Here is an 18,185-nt window from a genome sequence, read left to right as displayed (position 1 = left end):
CACAGGGTCATCCTGGGGGGTCTGGGGGGTCACCAGAGTGTCACCAAGGAAGTCACCAAGCCGCGCCTACGCAACTCCATCTCCTTCGTAACGCGGTCCCGTCCCGTCGATGAAAGCGCTGTGAGTGCGGAAGCACCCTAGCGGACATTGAGGGAACAAACGGAGGATTTTGTGGGAAAAGGGCAAATTGTCGATTGAGGAATGCGGTGCTCTGCTGGTGCTGGCGCCCTGGGGAACCACCGGCATGGCCATATGATGGTCACGGAAATAACACTAACCGCGCTCAATGCACACCAACAGACACGGCTTGAGCTTCATTTCCATTTACAAAACAGGAAAAAAATTTCAGACGGAAACTTCAACTGCAAATAAATACTCATGCATTAGCGCTTGCTACCGCCCGCCGCCAAGGCCCTCTCTGACCGCCTCAGACAGTGCACAACCGTTGCGCCGCACCCGGCCGCATGGCACGTGGTGTCCGCAATCGACAATTTCCCCCTGTCCCCACACAGTTCCCCTGTTTCTTCCCTCAGTGCAACACGTCCGCACGCCTGTATTCAGTACAATGCCATGAGGTTTACACTGACCGTGGTATTACTCTGTTACTGACCCACGCTGCTCACTTTGATACGTAGTTACTGTGCCGCATGCATGCGTGCTAGTGGGTTGCCTACTCACAGGAGCCAATGCCATGACAAACAAAGGTAGGCAAACCCTCCCGCACGTGTGCATTGTGGTACAGTCTAATTACGAAAGTGCGCTGCTGGAGTCAACCGCCTCGTGTATAACAAGAGAAAAAATAGGAGGGCTTTGGCACATTCACCCTGTAATTTCGAATCGCTAATAACTTTTAAAAATTGCAACAGTAGATCATTACAAAATGGTCTGGTAATATTTTTTTAACAGCGTGATTTTGTAGGCTGGACTTACCAGGTGGCTGACTCATGCCGCGCACTTCTGTAGGTATACTGTACCGCACGCACAAGTGCGGACGGGCTTGCCTATCGCCCCTGTCCACGGCGCCTTAGGAGCCGAGCAAGTAGGCAACCCGCCCGCACTTTGCATGCGATACAGCATAACTACAGAAGTGCGCGGCGTGAATCAGCCACCTGGTACCTTATGCTGAAGGAATGTTCGTTTCCAGCACGGTCATGTCTTTGTCCCTCAAATACCAGTCGAACATATTTTGACAGAAGTATGAAAGTACAGTACCGGATGAACTGATGGAATCTGTTTCTGGGTGCAGAATTTGTTAACAGTGTCAACTTTCGCTGAAGTCGTCACATTGACATAAGCTCTCAAATATGATCATGATTCATGTTTATGTCACGTTCATGACTCAAAAACACTAATGTCCGAACTGCGGTGTATTCACAAGAGGCGGGGTTGCTTCCAAAGGACGCTGGCGCTCCGGTTGGGCAGAAGTGCCCCATAGTGAGAAAAGGGCTCTTAAATCAACGTCGATTCGCCGCGCCTTTCTGGACAAAATCGAATCGATGTCGAGTCGAACTTGCCTCGATCGATGACTATCGACCATTTATTTAACGATATTGAATTTCTCACTGGGGTGTACTTCTAAAGGCTGGGCAATCCTTATCCAGAGTCGAAACTTTACCTGTGGGTAGAGACAGCCACAAGGGACTGTCTGAAAGTGTCCTGCAAGATTCAGGCCTGGCGGGGGTGCGGTGGCAGGATGCTCAGGGGTTGGACTGCGGGGCGTTGGTCGGGGCGTGGCACCGCGCGGTGGGGCGAGCCACACCCTCTGCGTAGGGCTGGCCGAGGGGCCGACAGGCTGACCCGCCGTGTTGCCACGTGGAACCAACGTGCCACGCCCCTCCTGAGCCCAGCACGAGCCCCAAGTTACCGCATGACCGGCGACGACACAAAGCCACCCCATCGCAAAAATCATGAAATGAGATCAAGTGTTTCAGGAATAAATTATTTCATTTATTTGCAAACTCTAAAGGACAATATCATGAAGGAAATCATAGAGCTGCCTGATTGTTCGTTTCTTCATCCGAACCTCGCATGTCCATTCAGGCCACTTTTGGGTTCCCTAAAAAGTTGTTCAGAGAAAACAGTTTCCACAAATTTACACCGGTGGTGTCAGTGTCAACATTTAATGATGTTGGTGGCCTACTTCGACTTCGTTTTGATACTAAATGACATCACAGCAGGTCACCCTGACATCACGTCATGTCATTTTGACAACTGTGTTTTCTGGGTGGAACATCCGTCTTGACCTTTTCCCAAATTTCGAATGAATCACTTTCGCTTGTTCAGTGCGAGGGGCGAGGGGAAGCCGTGGTAAGACGCGTGGGGCGGGGCTGAACCAAGAGGGGCGGGCGGCGGGGCAGCGGGCACAGTCAGCGCCCGGAGGGTAGACTCGCCTCCACCACAAAGACCAAGGTGTTGCCTAGGCTCCTGACCACAGGGGCAGGTGAGACTGGCGCCGGCGTCTCGCCGCGACTGACCAGCTGCAGCACGGGGTGTTTAGGGAGCTAGAGTTACTCAGTTACATCATGGCCGTTGCCACACTCAAATTAAATTTTAGAGAGTTTGGTAGTTTGGTGTCCTGTTTACTATCCTGGGGGCTTATCCGAGAAGCGACGTGTCTGCGTGCAATGGTAGTCCATTTTTTTACGCTTGTTCTTCTGTATATAAAGTTGGTTCACTAAATGTAGACACCACGGCAGGCCAGTCCCAATTGTGAGTACAATGGATCCCTATTGTACTCACAAAAGGGACTGGCCTGCCGTGGTGTATACATTTAGTGAACCAACTACTGTGCCCCACATTTATGTTGCCGCGCTCGGCGTGAATACTCCCTCCCGTCGAAGGTCGATACTCCACACCACAGTGTCGCCACAGTCATCTTGGCAGGGGGTATCGTCACCCGTTACGCCCACATTTTAACAACAAAGTGTATATATTTTGCAAGAGGGGGGACAGATGTAGAGGACCGATGCGGTAGGGTTTACAGAGCGCCTGTCCGTAGGCAACCTCTTCTACAGTGTTGACAGACTGGCAGCAGACACGTCGGGCGCTATCGTACGCTTTCTGCTGGGAAGTCGGTTTCGACTAAGCACGCAGCACAAATTGCACAAAATCTACTCGAGGCGTCATAGTTCATCTCGAAAGTAACAAACCAAGTACTTCCTTATGCCTGGATCGTCCCATGCACGCCTTCAATCCTTGAATCATTTTGAAATTTCCCGCGCTCTTGTAATTGAACAATGATAGTCACTGCATGAGATATTTTTAAAGTGGGCACACTGACAAATACTTACTTAAGTTTTCTCCTTTAAAAAATCATGAAAATATTTTCCTTGAAATCGGCCGCACACTTCCACACTTTATTTGTTGGGTACTTTTTTGCAATAGTGTTTTGTGACTACAGTAGTGAACCGCGGGAGGGGGCGGGGGAGAGGTGGCAAGGGGAGGGGGAGGAGCAGCAAAACGACAAACAAACGAATCGTGCTTCTCGCCGATGGTCGTGCCTCTGAGTGCTCCTGATTTAAAGTTGAAATTTGGTCGACTCTATCCCGTTTTGGCCTCGGAATTCGCTCAAATAACTTCAATAAGGTGTCAATCCAACGTAAAATCCTTTCAAAGTAAGTGAAATTGTAGTCTGAAGATCAAAAATCGTGTTTATAGTGGAGACTAAGTATGGTTAATTTTTCATAGTTGGGTGCGGGCTTCCTCAGCCTTTCTGTGAGCGGCGGGAGGAAGTGACGTCGTGCAGAAAATTCAAATGTAGCTTAGTACTTTTCGTACAAACGTTGTGTGTTCGTCAGAGTTGACGAAATCTGTTCGTAGTATAGGAGAGTCGAATGTACATGTTCTAATATTGTAACATTCTGTCTATTTTTTAAATTCCACCCTTGCTCATGAAATTTGATGTGCAAATTGTTGTTCCTGCCAATGTTCAGTTGTGACATGACTTAACTCTACTTGGTAAATTGTCCGACGAAATAAGTGTTAGTCAAGGATTGATAACACATTGTCACATAATTTCTTGGTTGAGTTCTTGACATGATGCTTCATTACTCAACAATTATGTAATGCAAATTTTTGTTGTCAAACCTAATATACTGTGAAATTAATTTTTCAATCAATATTTTAATAATCTTTCTTGCTATTAATTTTTTAAATATCTTTTCTTTTAAATTGTTGCAGATATGTCACAAGTGGCTGCAATTCTTGATGGAGGAGGGGGAGCCACAGGGCCTGGAGGTGGAGGAGGAGGAGGAGGTGGAACCGGAGCATGTGGAGGAGGAAGCGGCAGTGGTGGTGGAAGACGTCGTGCCCTTGCACACAATAATATGATTTTTCCTCGGAAGCAAAATATGCACAACCACAAACATGGTCGGAAGCGATTGCAATCTGGAGGTGATCGTGGAGGAAAGTTTCACATTCCTCATAAAAAACGCCGTAAAGATGGACATATTCCCCCTACAAAATTTTTACTTGGAGGAAACATTTGTGATCCATTAAATCTTGGCAGCCTACAGGATGAAGAAATCAATAGGTAATGTTTTACCTTATTAATTTTTAATTTTTATTTTTTTGTATTGAATGTTGATGGTGCAGTAGGGGAGAGTGGGGCACATTGGTCCGTTTTTTTTCTTTTTGCTCCCAATGCTTCATGTGACGAGCAAGAAATTATTTTCTATCGCCAAGTTTTAGTTTGGTCCTTACTTTACCTCAGAAAATTGGTCGCAACACTTTTCTGTAGGTACAGACTGAGGAAAACCGAAACCCGCAGAGGCCTGCTCGTGGACCAATGTGCCCCTGCCCGGGGCACATTGGGCCGACATGCATGGGGCACATTGAGCCAAGGTAAAAAAAATTGGCGAAGACAACCCTAGCTTTATTCTGAACACCATCAGGGTGTCTAAGTGTTATTCTAAGAAGAACATACCAAGTGGAAACAAGTTTTCGAAAAATTAAATAAGTCAGTTTGCAAGACGGCTCAAACTGCCCCAAGGGTAGCAAATTTCATTAATGGCTCCAAAAGATAACTGGATTGCCCTAACCAATTGGACACTGGGTGCAATCTGTAGCTAAAAGAGTGGGCTTTTCCATAAAACTTGGTTTGTAACCGAAAATTCGTGTGATGTACCTCTAAATGGGCTAGTTCTGGAGTAAAGACGTTTTACTTTTACCTGATTTTGAGGTTAAAAAATATTTAACCCCTCGCCAATCCGATGGTTGCCAGTGAACTTTGTCATACCTTCCAGAAAATCAGTCAGGGTGGTAATGGCTTCTTCTATAGTGTGAGTCAGGTCACTGCGATTGCTCTATCCTCGTGAAACTTGATGGTGGACCAATGTGCCCCATGGACCAATGTGCCCCACTCTCCCCTAATTGCAGTATGTTCAATTTCAGAGCCATGAATGCAGTTACTCCTAAGTCATCTCCCATCCCAACTCCCAAGCATCGAAAAGGGGAAGTTGAAGTAATCATCCCTCCCAATATTAATGATCCACTAAATCTGAACTCATGTGAAGATGAGGAAGAGTACATGGCTCAACTGGCTAACTCTGGAGGATCTCCGGTTAAGAAAGCCCACCGAAATAAAAGCAAGAGAAAAAAGAAAAGGCTGAGTGCTATTTCAAATTCCTCAAAAGGCGAAGAAGTAAGTAACAATCTGTTTCCTGATTTGATTTCCAATCTATTCCCAGATGAAATAACATAACCCATGTTTTCTTGTTTCCTCTTTCAGAACGCAGATGGTCAAACAAGTTTAGACAAATCTGGCAATTTAAGTATGACTTCAGATAGTGGAGAAACTGGCCCAGATAATACTAGTCCACTTAAAGAACGGACTCTTACTGCTACACTGCCAGTCAATCTGGGAGAAAATGCAGCTCAAGGTGGGGGTGATTCAACTGAAGCAGCTGCGCCAGAACCTGCTAAAACTCATGAGAGTCCCATGAAAAGGCCTAATAGGAGATCAGAAGAGGGTGCAAAAGAAAGACGACCTCGCAAGGTTTGTATCTGCTTCTAAAATACTTTTTCTGCTCTATCAAGAATTCTATTTATCTAAATTTACATTGTGGTTTTCTAGATGGATCTGAAGGATAAGATTGTGAGCCCAGTCATATGGCAGCCAGGACAAAAACATGTTCATGGACATCATGGGCACCATGGGCATGGTCACCACGGCCATACAAGAAATCAGAAGTTCAAAGAAAAGAGAAATAGTTGTGAGCCTAAAACTGAACCCAAATTTAGAGCTAAAGATGTTTCATTTCAGTATGGCAACTTCAACAGGTACAGCAATTTTCTTAATTATCATTGTTTCAGTTTATGCATTGTTATCCACTTAACTCACAACAGGATATTTTATCTTTCATTGCAGATATTATGGATATCGTAATCCAAGTAGTGAACCAGACTTACGTCTTAGGTGCTTTGCTGAATACCCTGAATTGTTTAGAGATCGAGATGTTTTGGACATAGGTTGTAATGTTGGTCACATTACTTTATCGGTATGTTATTGCTTGGCTAATCCCAGTATTTTATTTATGTTACATGTGCCTACATTTCATAGTTCCTTTATTTTCTAGATTGGTCGTGATTTCCGAGCAAGGAGTGTTGTTGGCATTGACATTGATCGTAAACTCATTGAAATTGCACGAAAAAACGTCCGTCATTATGTCAACTATGAACAGTCACCTGCTCCAACTGCAGCAGGCACACCAAGCAGTACGCCAAGCCACTGCACTCCTTCTTACACATCGTCTCTTGGAATTCAAAGTCAAATGACTGCTGGCAAAGATAGAAGTCCACATGACCGATTTTTTCCAATATCCATGCCTATTGTGTATGGACCAATCGATATTCCTGGAATAACTGATGGAATAAGAACACCAAGGCCAGCTTCTGCGCCTCTTCCTTTCCCTAAAAACATATCTTTTGTCCAGGTAATATTTTAATTGATTTAAAAATTTGAGTTTTCAATTTTGATGTTGCTAATAATTTGCTTGTGTTTTCAGGGTAATTATGTGTTGGATTCTGATTCACTCCTTGCATTAGAACAACCCCAATTTGATGTAATTCTTTGTCTGAGCATCACAAAATGGTTTCACTTAAACTGGGGTGATGCTGGACTAAAAAGAGCGTTCCGAAGAATGTATCTTCAGTTACGCCCTGGGGGTTGTCTTATATTAGAACCTCAAGGCTGGCCATCTTACAATCGCAAAAAGAAACTGACTGCAAGTATTTCAATTGTTTCGGTCCATCTATCAATTTGTTTGTTGTGTTCTATGCGTATTAACTCAAGCTGTCTTGTTCTTTCCAGGAAGCCATTTGGAAAAACTATAACAGTATTGAATTTTTTCCAAACCAATTCAGAGAGTACCTCCTATCGCCAGAAGTAGGATTTTCACACTGCAGAATTTTAGATATCCCCCAACATTCTGCCAAGGGTTTTCGACGTCCAATAACCATGTTTGTGAAAGGGGACCCTTCACCTGCTCATTCAGCATTAAGTATTGACAGCTCGACAGTGCTCCGCCCCACTGTATATGCCCAAACAAGCTGTGATGGTGCTTCTCCTATGAGTGGCACTCCAGATCCACTTTGTGGACAAAATCTACCCTGTACATCACCAGGAGCTGCAAGCTTCACTCCAGATAATCAAGTTGCATCTCCAATGACCAGCGGACACACGCCTAAATATCAGTATGCTTCTCCTGGCCCAAGCAGTTTTACTCCTGATCACCCAATAGCATCTCCTGTGCCCAGTGGAACAACATCAGGACCTTACTGTGCCTCCCCTATGTCAGGAGGTTACACTCCTGATCCTCAGAGTGCTTCACCAGCCCAAAGTTGTCTAACTCCAGATTATGCTGGTGCATCCCCTATGCCAGCAGGTCTTACTCCAGACCCCCGCAGTTTGTCCCCAGGTAGTATGACCCCTGATCCCCGAAGTACTTCCCCATTTCCTAGTGGCTTGACTAGTGACTTTCAGAGTGCATCTCCCACTGGAAGCTTTGCACCAGACACACAAGGTGCTTCTTGTGATACCTCTGATGGAGAGGCAACCAGATTTGAAACTCTAGACAGTAATCAAACTAAAACAGTTATTCAGGGAACTCTTGTTAATGAAGGAACCCTAATGGAAAAGCCTGTAACAGGGAAGACTGAAGAACTAGAACGTAAATGTGATGTATCTAAAGAAATTGGTTTAGGTGTGCTATCTGGTGAAAAAGGTAACCAAGATTTGACAGAGGGGGAAGGGGATTGGACCAATGACTCTGCAAGCTCAGCTGTTGGGACATAGGGTGTTGATGAACATAGTGAAAGTCAAGCCTTGTCATTATTGCACTCCTGTTTAGAAGTGGTCAATGAACTCAAGTGTATGTGTAATTCACCCAGTGAGATATGTAATCCAGATCTAGTGCATCTATAACCACCAAGTTACTTCTTTCAACTTAAAAGTATTTTAAATTATTTTTCATTTGGACTGTCATCTGTCATCCTTATTTATGATACAAATTTGTTGTGTGGAATGTCATATCAATTCCAATCATGCATTATTTCATTGCTGGTCTTTCTGGACCTCCATTGTCAGCATTATTTTCATTTTTAATTGCGTATTATTATGTTTTTATTGTTCCTGAACGTATTTACGGCTCTGTTAAATAAACCTGTATGATTCTTTCAATCACTTAATTACTGTATGCTGTTTTTAATTTGTGACCCAGGAAGGAGAGATCCTTTTTACACTTAAGTAATAACTTTGATTTATTTATGAGATCACCCGCAGATGAAAATAATACATGCACGTTGCTTAAATTGTCATGGAAATATCACAAGATGGCTTCAAGAAAATCATGTCGGGTGATGGTTAACAATTTCTCTCCTATATTTGAGAGAGTAAAATGTCATCATCATCAGAATCATTTAAAAGAGCATTATAATCTATTTCTTCTGGTTGATTATCAATGGCAGCTTCCAACATAGAGAGATTTTGGGCACCTTCATCAAAGCTGTTTTGAGGTTAAAAAACAAAATATTAAGTAATTAATATAATAATTAAGTAATTATCAATCATTATTTTCATATCTAATAGAGGTGTATGGTTATGGTTACACTACGACTTACTCCATATCCTCTGCCATAGCAGCCTCAAGCATTGTTAAGTTAGCAGCACCTTCATCAACTCTGACGGAAATGAGATAATAGAATGAATATCAATAAGAACCATATATTAATCACATACAGATAAAATCTCCCACTTACTCCTCATCACTTTCATCTTCCGATATATGGAGTTCATCATCCTGTTCTGTTATCTTTTGTTTTTTAGGATCTCTGTCAAAAGAAGAAAACATTCAAATACATATTTTGTTAAAGTGGGTATGATCATTTTTAAGAAACATTTCAAAATCTCACATGACAAAAGTTGCTTTATCGGACTTTTGGGCATTGAAAGGCTCCTTCAGTGTCCTAAAAGTATCACTGGTAAAAAAAATTGTTAGTTTCTTGACAAATAAAAAAGAAAAGGTGGACATCAGCCATCCCCCTTTTTCAAAAACTACAGTGCTTACCAAAAACTTGCCAAAGATTCCATAGATGCAACTGCCTTGACAAATTTATGTTGCTCTGGAAAAAAGTAAATTATTATTGTCCGTTTCTATAATTGAAAATTTATTTGAGGCAAGAATCACTTGATTTATCTCACCATTTGATAGACTACTAGCAGATGTATGGAACATGTATGGAACAACTTCAGTCATTAAAACTATAGGGCTGACAGGATACAGTGGAAAAAGAGTTTCTAGTATAGTTGACCTGCAATAAAAATATTAACACTCAAAATCCAATTTGTACATTATGAGTTACATTTCATAGTAGTTGTGTCTGTTTACAAACTAAGTACCCACAGCTTTTTTTGAGTGTTGATTATCTCGTAGCATCGTGAGGATCTCACTGGACTCCAGGCTCGATGAGGGACTTTGTTTTGTACCATTACCCCTCTTAATACAGCATTAAAACTTATTTCATGAGTTGTTTCAACACCCTGCAACATCAGAAGGAAGAAAATGGGAGAATATAGAGCTTTGTATTGAAAAGAAATTAAGATAGGAAATGTGTAAACATACCTCACTGTTCACTGCTACATCACCTTCACTGAGACAGAATGCCGCAGCAGCAACAGACTCAATGGATGAAAAAGTTTTTAAATAGTTTTCTTGTACTAGTAGCAGAAAGCTGCTAGCTGAAGACAAGTAAGAGTCTGCGAGGGTATTTGGATTATGAACCCACTCAACACCAGGAGTAGTTGCATCTAAATGCTTTTCACCTTCCTTCCTTTTCCGCTTTACATTGTTACTGCTAATTTTTTCTCCCTCACCCCGCCCTAAAAACAAGAAATCATTTCACTATAGTTTAGCTAATAAATTAAGCATTTGACATAGTACAACAGTGTATATTAATCAAAATATCTTACACTTTGGGTACAAGACTCTGCCCACAGCATGCAGTATGCCAACTCTGTCATCTTTTCCACAAGTGGAAACAGCTTCCTCCTCCTGGGTCTGTTTCTGTGAATTCGGCTTCTTTTTGCTAGGTCCCCTCTTTCCAGCAAAGTCAAACATTGCAACCACATCTAAATATGTAATAATAAAAATAATAATAAAATAGGTTTCCCACAGATTAAATTTGTATTGACGTATACCAACTGTGTGGATGAACAAACCTTCCTGTGGTTTCATTTGAAGACTTAGCATTGCATATCGGACATCTCCATTGGCACTATTGCAAATTTCATTGAGTACATCTTGTGTCGGCAGCTTGTAGCCCGGAGATAAAGATTGCAAATAAGCACCCATTCGTTTCAGAGCTAGCATCATTTTTGTTCTTGTCACTGGATTTAATCTAAATATGAATGAAAAAGGAAGTAAATATCATAACCCTGTTACAAAAAAAAAAGAAGGAATTTCTACCACATACACTTACGAGACATGTGCTATCCCATACTGACTCTGAATATTCTGGGGAAATAGCTCAAACTCTATATTTAAGGATTTGTCAGAACTGTCTGAGCATATAAAAATTATGGGAGCACGTGCTGTTCTACAATATTGCCTGCAAGAAACAGTTGTATGTACAAATCATTTGGAATGTCAATCCAAGCAGATAATTTTTATTGGTTCATTACCCCAAAATTTCATGGAAAATTTCTGGTTTCATCAGAAATATGTTGGGGTAGTCTTCTACAAGAAGTAAGGAAGCTGCATTAGATGATTTAACAAATAAATCTGAGTACCGACTTGATGAGTACAAGAAATCTTCAAACTTTCCAGTCTGATTTTGAAATACTCCTGTTTCAACCCCTGCAAAATAAAATTCACATGAAATAATTAAGGGGAAATAAAATTGTAGTAAACGGAAGAGATGTACATACCTGTTTGGAAATCTCTATCCAAGGGTGTTATCCATTCTCGTATTTCAAAATTTAAGCTTCTGGAAACACATTTAACCAGTGCGGTTTTCCCACATCCAGTTGAACCAGTCAGTAATAAGATTCCACATTTATGTCTCTGTTATTTAGTATTTTTTTTCAACATGTAAATATAACAAGGTACAGTAATGAATAAATGAGTTAGTTGAATTTTCTAAGATCCACCTTAAAGAAAATTAAACACAAGCTTAATGCAATCACATACATGATTTGACAGCCAAGAGGAAATCTCAGACACTTTTTTATGATCAACAGCTAGTTCATCTAAAGTGTACGGCTCTGCCCAGTTATCTGAAAGCTGAAACAAGAATTTCTTTACAATAAAATCTGGTTGTAGTGACAAAGCTGAGTAAACAGTTAAAACATTATAATAGTTTTACGCTGAGTGTGCTTAAATAATGTAAACACGGAAGGAAGACAAAAATTAAGAGACTTTACCATGAAATGCTTTTCTTGTCCAACAATGTATTTCTGATTCTTTGCCATGACATTGACTTTAAAGCATCGGATCGGGTGATCGGTACTGACAGGGCTTGGTTTGAAGACAAATGGTGATTTTGGTTCTTATAACCTTCAACTGAGTATTCCAATGCCAGTCTAAAATGGCATCAGATTGAAACTGTTCGACCATTGAATGTAGAAATCAATAGCTCAAAAACTTTAGAAAATGATCGCTTAAGTAAGAAAGTATTCCTTTAAACGCAATATACATTTGCCTTTTGGCTTTACACTTTGTAGTAAACAGATTCAAACATGCCTCCATTCAGCCACCGCCTTTCCGATCAGGATACTCAGCGTCGCACAGCCCTCTATGACACTCGCCCAAATTTTGTTGATGTTTGATTTGAGGCGGTTTCGTTTCCGATTTTGGCCCTAATCCCGTCTGCTTTTTTGTGTATTTGTTGTCTGTCAGCGTCTTAACAGCTGTCTTTAGTCATCACGACTCTTTTCTCTATCTGCTGCAATAATGTCTTCAGATGAAGATGACTACATGTCTGCTGCTTTCATCGTTGACAGGTATATAATGGGTTAGATTTGTGTGCATTAGTGCCAATGAAAACTCTCTACCTAAGTGTAATTTACTTTACTTGACATTCTGCAATTACCATTTTTATTGACAGCCCAGCTAAAGATATTAGACCAGGTCTTCTTCACAATCGTGACCAGCAACGTTCACATGACATCTACAAGAGAAAACAAGCCCAAGATGCTGTGACCAGAGAACAACAGCGTCCAGTTAGAGTTATAGAAGCTCAGCGCAGAGAGGAGGGACTACAGGAGGCAATAGGAGCTGACAACAAAGGTTTTGCTCTCCTTCAAAAAATGGGTTACAAACCTGGTTCGGGGATTGGAAAATCAGGTTCGCATAATGTCAATAGTTAAGAGGTTCTTCTGAAAAGGTTTACTAAGCGCGGTACTTGTATTCCTGAAATTTTCTTGTAAATTAATATGGTTTTGAAATTAAATTCCAGGAACAGGTAGTGTGGATCCAATTCCCTTGAACTTGAAAACAGACAGAAAGGGACTAGGAAGGGCAGCTGCTATTGAGGAGCTGAAAGAATCAAAGCGCCTCTTCAGAGCCAAGAGGCAAGGATCAGCCAAATGTGAAGAAGTCACTGTTGACCAGTTCAGGGCGAGAATGAAACAAAAGTCAGACCAACGACTTACTGACATAGATCTCTTCAAAAGTCAAAAAGCATGCCATCAACTTGATACAGAGGCGGTAATTATTTTTTTTAAAGTCATTTTACTATATGTCTTACACTGGTCATTTATTTGTTTCATTTCACTTCTGTAGGGCTTTACTGAACCTGCTGAGTCTTGGTTTTGGCCAAGGTTCAAAAGTTCAGACAAAAAAACTGAAGATGATTCTAACGGAGATCAAAATGAAGAGGCTTCAAGTAATCCTCAACCCACTAATCAGGAAGAATCCATACCAACATCTAGCCATGACAATAGTGATTCTGAGGAGGAGGATGATGAGTTTGAGGTATTTGAAAAATTTCCTAACATCCTCCAAATGATTAATTATTATTAAATTTCAATATTAAAATTTCCCTCTTTTTTTTTCAGGCATCAGAAAAGTTAGAAATGTTAACCAAGTATCTTCGATGTACTTACAATTATTGTTCATGGTGCTGTGTTAAATTTGATGATGAGAAAGATATGCAGAATGAATGCCCTGGTCCAACAAGAGATGATCATTAGCTTACTAGATAGCTAAATCCTTTGTTATTCCCCAGTAGCTTTCTCATTCCCAATTAGCTGGTCATAAATTCAAAATAGGAAAATAAGTGTTTAAAGTGCACAGCTTTCTCTTCCGCTCCCCCCACTGTAAATAAAAAGGTACTTAGAGTCATACTTTGAATAGTTTTTTTTTATTACAACAATTGCAAACAATAAATTTTATGGTTAATCTTGATCAATCAAGAACATTTCAACAGATTTACAATATTCTGGTGGTAACGTAGTTTTCAGTTCCTTTCGGGGAATCCACTTAAAGTCTTTCAATATTGAACTTGATTTTAACTGACCACCTGTGAGGTAAGCTTTATAAAAAAATACTTTGTCACCTTCTATTCCTCTCTCTTCACGGACAGCTTTGGGGTACTTAAATTTAAAGTAACCACACGGAGCATTACTGTAAAACTTAACATTTAAATCTGCTCCACAACTGTTATGTAGCACTCTCTCAGCTGTCTGTCGCATTGTTTCACCTTCAGTGCGCACACCATGTGGTAATATCCAACGGTTGCCGCTATCTTTTTGTTGAACAACTAAGAACAAAGTGGTATCCAATAACCTGTACCATGACTTAACATCGTTCTTCTTGTCTGCTTCAGTGAGACGAGGTTCCAATTTAAATGCCGCAAGCTCCGCTTTCCATTCATCTTCCCAATCTCGTCGAAACTTTCTTCCCACTTTTGTTGGATCACCAGCTTTGATTTGATCCATTTCTTTTAGGTCCTTCTCAGCTTCCAGCTCCCAGTCATTTTTCCAGGACTTTTCTGTTTCTATTTGGAAAAGCAATTTCTGCACGTCTTTCTCCAAATCTGTCATTTCTTTGCTGAGCACAGGTTTCCTCTGAAGACATACAGACGAAACTAGGTTCCATTTTCCCTGAGCAGAGGCAGAGGAGCTTTTTGATCGCACAAGTATGTTCAAAACTCTGCTTGACCCTTGTCGTAACATTTTAAAGTCTCAAAAGCACGTATATCTTCTTGAATCAAAGCAAACTAAACCAAACTGTAAGGTTGTCGCTCATAGATTCACGCCGAACACAACTTGAATTACGACCAAGTTTATTTGGTCATGATGGCATTCATCAAAGGGGATTCGGGAATAAAACTTGTTTGATTGAGTCACAAAGCAGTGTCAAAATATTCTTCTCTTTTAGTAACGGACCAGACCAAACTCAACAATAACCTCTGCATTTGCAGAGTTGTCTGCTAGAGCTAGAGTGGTGTTCCCCCAGGCTAGCCAAGACACTTTCGAGTTGTCTGCCTACTTGAGGGACTCGTTCTACATTCAATGATTCGTTAAAATCTATCTGTTACTACAAATGCAAATTTAAAGTAGTAAAATGATATTTACAGTTCTACAATTTTTTTGTGTTAAAAAAGTATGTTTAATTTGTAATGTTGGTACTTCCAACTTTTTTAAGCCTTAGCCAAACTGAGAAAGCAAAAGCTGCTTCGCTGGCAGAAAACTCTTGGTTTTCGCTCACACTTACAGTGTTTTGATCTTTTTTCTTAAAAGCATAAAATTAAAATTTATCCTTTTCATACAATTTCTGCAGTGTTTTTTCCCAGGTATCTCCTCGTCGGCCGTTGTTAGGGGTTGCACCCCTTGATTCTTCTCCACCACTTCTTTTCTTCCTCTTTCAGCTGATCAGGGGCAGTCTGCAAGTGCGGGGCTGGAAATCGAACTAGTCCAACAAATTTTCGGAGAGGTGCCCCATCAGCAGCCTCAATATGCTCTCACGACTCGCCACCAGGGCTGGTAAATTTCCACATTGTTGTTTTCCCACTTCCTAATTCGCCTATCTTCCATACTTTGCCTTAAATCAGAACTTTTTGTCCGAAGTGTCGTGGACGGTCTAACCTGTGCATCGTAAATTTGTGTTGCGTTTTAAATGGTTAACTCCATCTTAACACTCTATCAACAATTTGCTATGTTTTTAATTTATGCTTTTTATTTGTGGACTTTCGATCAGTATCTTCTGATTTTGATTTTGGGTCAAATTATGAAAGTATCATATTGGGTCATTTGAAGGTTGTGTCTTGGTCTGTTCTCAGCACATCTTGTAGTAAATCAATTGTGCGGAAAATGTCACGTCAAATGTGTACAATTTTGCACCGTCCTTTTTCTAGATATAAACTGTAATTACAAAGTGCTCATCACAATATTGCATCCTAATTAATAATTGTCAAACCTCTTGTCAACTCAAATGTTTCTTTCTACTTTATTATGTTTTGCAAACAATCTTAAAGCATTTTGTGATATTACTTAGTGGTTTTTCTTCCTTTACAGCTCAGCCATTGATTTCTCGCCCAGCTGTCTTGGGCATTCGTCAGGCATCTTCTGAACCTGCGAAGACTGTCACTTCAGACGTTGACCCTTATGCGGGTCTTGAAGATCCTATTAGCAAAGTTCCCCGCATCGTGCCTCTGAAGACCGAGGGTCCTGAGCGTGATCTTGTCAACTTCCCACGGCCTGTGGTTAAACAACACCCTGATCCAGTGCGTTTGGGTTTCCTCCCCGAGGAATGGTTTGATATCTTCTACAAGAAGACTGGTGTGTCTGGTAAGTCTCTAGTGCCAAATTCAGTTTCAGTAAATTCTCATTGTTTCAATTTATTTTATATCTAACTGAATTTTTATGATTAGGTCCATATGTGTTTGGAGCTTCTTTCCTTACCTATTTGCTGAGCAAGGAAATCTATGTCCTGGAGCACAACTTCTACAATGGTATCTCCTTTGTCATGATCCTTATGATTCTTCACCACAAGCTGGGTCCCTCAATTGCTAAGTTGACAGATAAGGAAATTGATGTAAGTTAGTTCTTTCAATTGTGCAATGTCTCATTGCAGGTTTGTTGTTGAGTTATTGTACAATATTGTTTTACCTTTTCTTTTAGCAATGGCTTGCTGATACCAGAGAGTTTGAAGATTCTGAGAAGAAACAAATTAGGGAGAACATCAAGGAAATTCACGCCTATTTGAGCAATTTGGATGTCTTCAAGGATTTGGCTGCTGCTAGGCGTGAAACAGCTGCTGCAGCACTGGAGGCAACCTACCGAGAATGGTCTAACACTGCCTACACTGAGGTAACTCTTCTTTAAACTTTTTCAATTAAAGTGGTCAATAAATTTCAATTTTATTGTGCAATCCAATATCAAACTTATTTTTTTTTCAGGCTAAGAAAAGGCTGGACTATCAGCTTGAGCTGACAAATGTTGAGCGTCGTATTTCCCAGAAAAACATGTCCTCATGGATCACTGAAAACGTTATGAAGTCCATCACCCCCACTCAGGAAGCTGAGACTTTGAAGAAGTGCATTTCAGACCTGAAATCTCTGTCTGCATCCGCCTAAGCAGATTTTCTTTTGTAGTTTGCCAACTGTCTTCAAATTCACCTACAAAATTTAGCTTAGTTGGCCAGATTATTGTACAAATACTGTCCATTACCATGTGAGAGGAGAGAGAAAACACCTTGTAAAAAGATTTTAAATAATAAGCTTCAGTGAGAAGTTTAGTTTTGTTTCACATCCCATTTTTTTTACCAGTGATTTGCTTCTGAAGAAGCAGTTGACCTAAAGCAACAAACCATACTGATCATTCAGTACTACAGGAAGGAAGAAATACTAAGTACACTTGTAAACTAAGTGTGCAGCTGCTCAATATTTGCAAGTGTTCAACTCGGCAGTTTTGCTCTTCTGTGCGACTCCTATGTTCAACACTTCCCTCACAGTAAGCACCTAATCTAAGAAAGTGATCAACAGGAGAGTTGCTCACTAAGAAGAGCACAATTACCGAGTTGAACACTTGCAAGTACTTAACTACTTAACTTGCAGTTGCATCGAGTTGCGCACTTGGTTTATCTGTGTATTGACTGCTTCACCAAAACTTTTGTTTTGTGTCCCACCATTGTGCCATTTTGGGAAGGTACACTGCACATTGTACACATTTGAAATCGCTCAGTCATTTTGAATTGTTAGTGAAAGAAACTGTTATTTCAATAATGTAGAGCGGCATCAAAGCACAAAAAAATTCAAGTTCTAGGTGTAATGTTTGAACACATTGTGGTCATGCCGCACTGTAGCACGACACCGTCAAGGTACATACTGTTGTGGGTTTGCGTACTGTAGGGTCCACGGCGCCTTGCGGGTGGAGCGAGTAGGCAAAACCCGCATACTGTCTGTGGCAGCCCCGGGACACGGTGTATGTAAATGTCTCTCCGAGAGCTCACTTCTATTGAACAACTGTCCCGTTTTCATCAGGGGTTCTTGTTCGAGGGGGAGCGAAGTACCGTGTTTGGCCTCTATCAGGATTTCCCTTCATTGTGCGGCTCCTGAGCATCTCGGCCTAGAGAGCTGCGCTGCTGCGCCCGCTCCCACCCCCTGGTCGCGGTGGGGACGCAGGGGGCGGGGGCCCAGGACGCGATCTATCCTGTGTCCGCTCCGCGCTCCGTCGCGCCTCCCCCCCC

General features: G+C 41.3%; 5 protein-coding genes across 6 annotated transcripts; 3 read left to right on the top strand and 2 right to left on the bottom strand.

The window, feature by feature from the left end:
• Nucleotides 1-3,447: 3,447 nt before the first annotated feature.
• On the top strand, nt 3,448-8,685 carry LOC113208793 (7SK snRNA methylphosphate capping enzyme-like). Of its 2 annotated transcripts, none has more exons than XM_026425970.2 (9): nt 3,448-3,614; nt 4,180-4,531; nt 5,392-5,641; nt 5,729-5,995; nt 6,074-6,279; nt 6,368-6,497; nt 6,576-6,932; nt 7,005-7,223; nt 7,310-8,685. In XM_026425970.2, the coding sequence occupies exons 1-9, from the start codon at nt 3,491-3,493 to the stop codon at nt 8,291-8,293; spliced, it is 2,889 nt and encodes a 962-aa protein (XP_026281755.1). In that variant the 5' UTR covers nt 3,448-3,490; the 3' UTR covers nt 8,294-8,685. The 2 variants fall into 2 exon arrangements, with proteins under 2 accessions (XP_026281755.1, XP_052127581.1); XM_052271621.1 differs by having other exon boundaries at nt 7,005-7,227; nt 7,314-8,685.
• A 54-nt stretch (nt 8,686-8,739) lies between these two features.
• On the bottom strand, nt 8,740-12,287 carry LOC113208794 (cell cycle checkpoint protein RAD17). Its single transcript, XM_026425971.2, has 15 exons — nt 11,918-12,287; nt 11,685-11,777; nt 11,423-11,558; nt 11,177-11,351; nt 10,975-11,103; nt 10,715-10,893; nt 10,466-10,624; nt 10,119-10,375; nt 9,900-10,036; nt 9,698-9,807; nt 9,564-9,618; nt 9,409-9,474; nt 9,256-9,327; nt 9,118-9,177; nt 8,740-9,002 (listed from the first exon to the last, which is right to left on the bottom strand). Exons 1-15 carry the CDS (start codon nt 11,963-11,965, stop codon nt 8,876-8,878), a joined length of 1,803 nt encoding a protein of 600 aa, XP_026281756.1. The 5' UTR covers nt 11,966-12,287; the 3' UTR covers nt 8,740-8,875.
• A 10-nt stretch (nt 12,288-12,297) lies between these two features.
• LOC113208795 (G patch domain-containing protein 11) lies at nt 12,298-13,840 on the top strand. The gene is made up of 5 exons (XM_026425972.2): nt 12,298-12,496; nt 12,601-12,839; nt 12,952-13,202; nt 13,278-13,469; nt 13,553-13,840. Exons 1-5 carry the CDS (start codon nt 12,447-12,449, stop codon nt 13,685-13,687), a joined length of 867 nt encoding a protein of 288 aa, XP_026281757.1. The 5' UTR covers nt 12,298-12,446; the 3' UTR covers nt 13,688-13,840.
• Nucleotides 13,839-15,084, bottom strand: LOC113208797 (39S ribosomal protein L46, mitochondrial). The gene has a single exon (XM_026425974.2). The coding sequence runs from the start codon at nt 14,669-14,671 to the stop codon at nt 13,892-13,894; it is 780 nt and encodes a 259-aa protein (XP_026281759.1). The 5' UTR covers nt 14,672-15,084; the 3' UTR covers nt 13,839-13,891.
• Nucleotides 15,085-15,316: 232 nt separating this feature from the next.
• Nucleotides 15,317-17,234, top strand: LOC113208796 (ATP synthase subunit b, mitochondrial). Its single transcript, XM_026425973.2, has 5 exons — nt 15,317-15,481; nt 16,013-16,285; nt 16,369-16,532; nt 16,619-16,807; nt 16,897-17,234. The coding sequence occupies exons 1-5, from the start codon at nt 15,454-15,456 to the stop codon at nt 17,071-17,073; spliced, it is 831 nt and encodes a 276-aa protein (XP_026281758.1). The 5' UTR covers nt 15,317-15,453; the 3' UTR covers nt 17,074-17,234.
• The last annotated feature ends 951 nt before the right edge of the window (nt 17,235-18,185 follow it).

The sequence above is a fragment of the Frankliniella occidentalis genome, unplaced genomic scaffold, assembly GCF_000697945.3.
Source record: "Frankliniella occidentalis isolate FOCC.00 unplaced genomic scaffold, Focc_3.1 Scaffold168, whole genome shotgun sequence".
Lineage (NCBI taxonomy): Eukaryota > Metazoa > Arthropoda > Insecta > Thysanoptera > Thripidae > Frankliniella > Frankliniella occidentalis.
The sequence above is the reverse complement of the archived record's forward strand: the minus strand, read 5'-3'. Positions and strand labels throughout refer to the sequence as shown.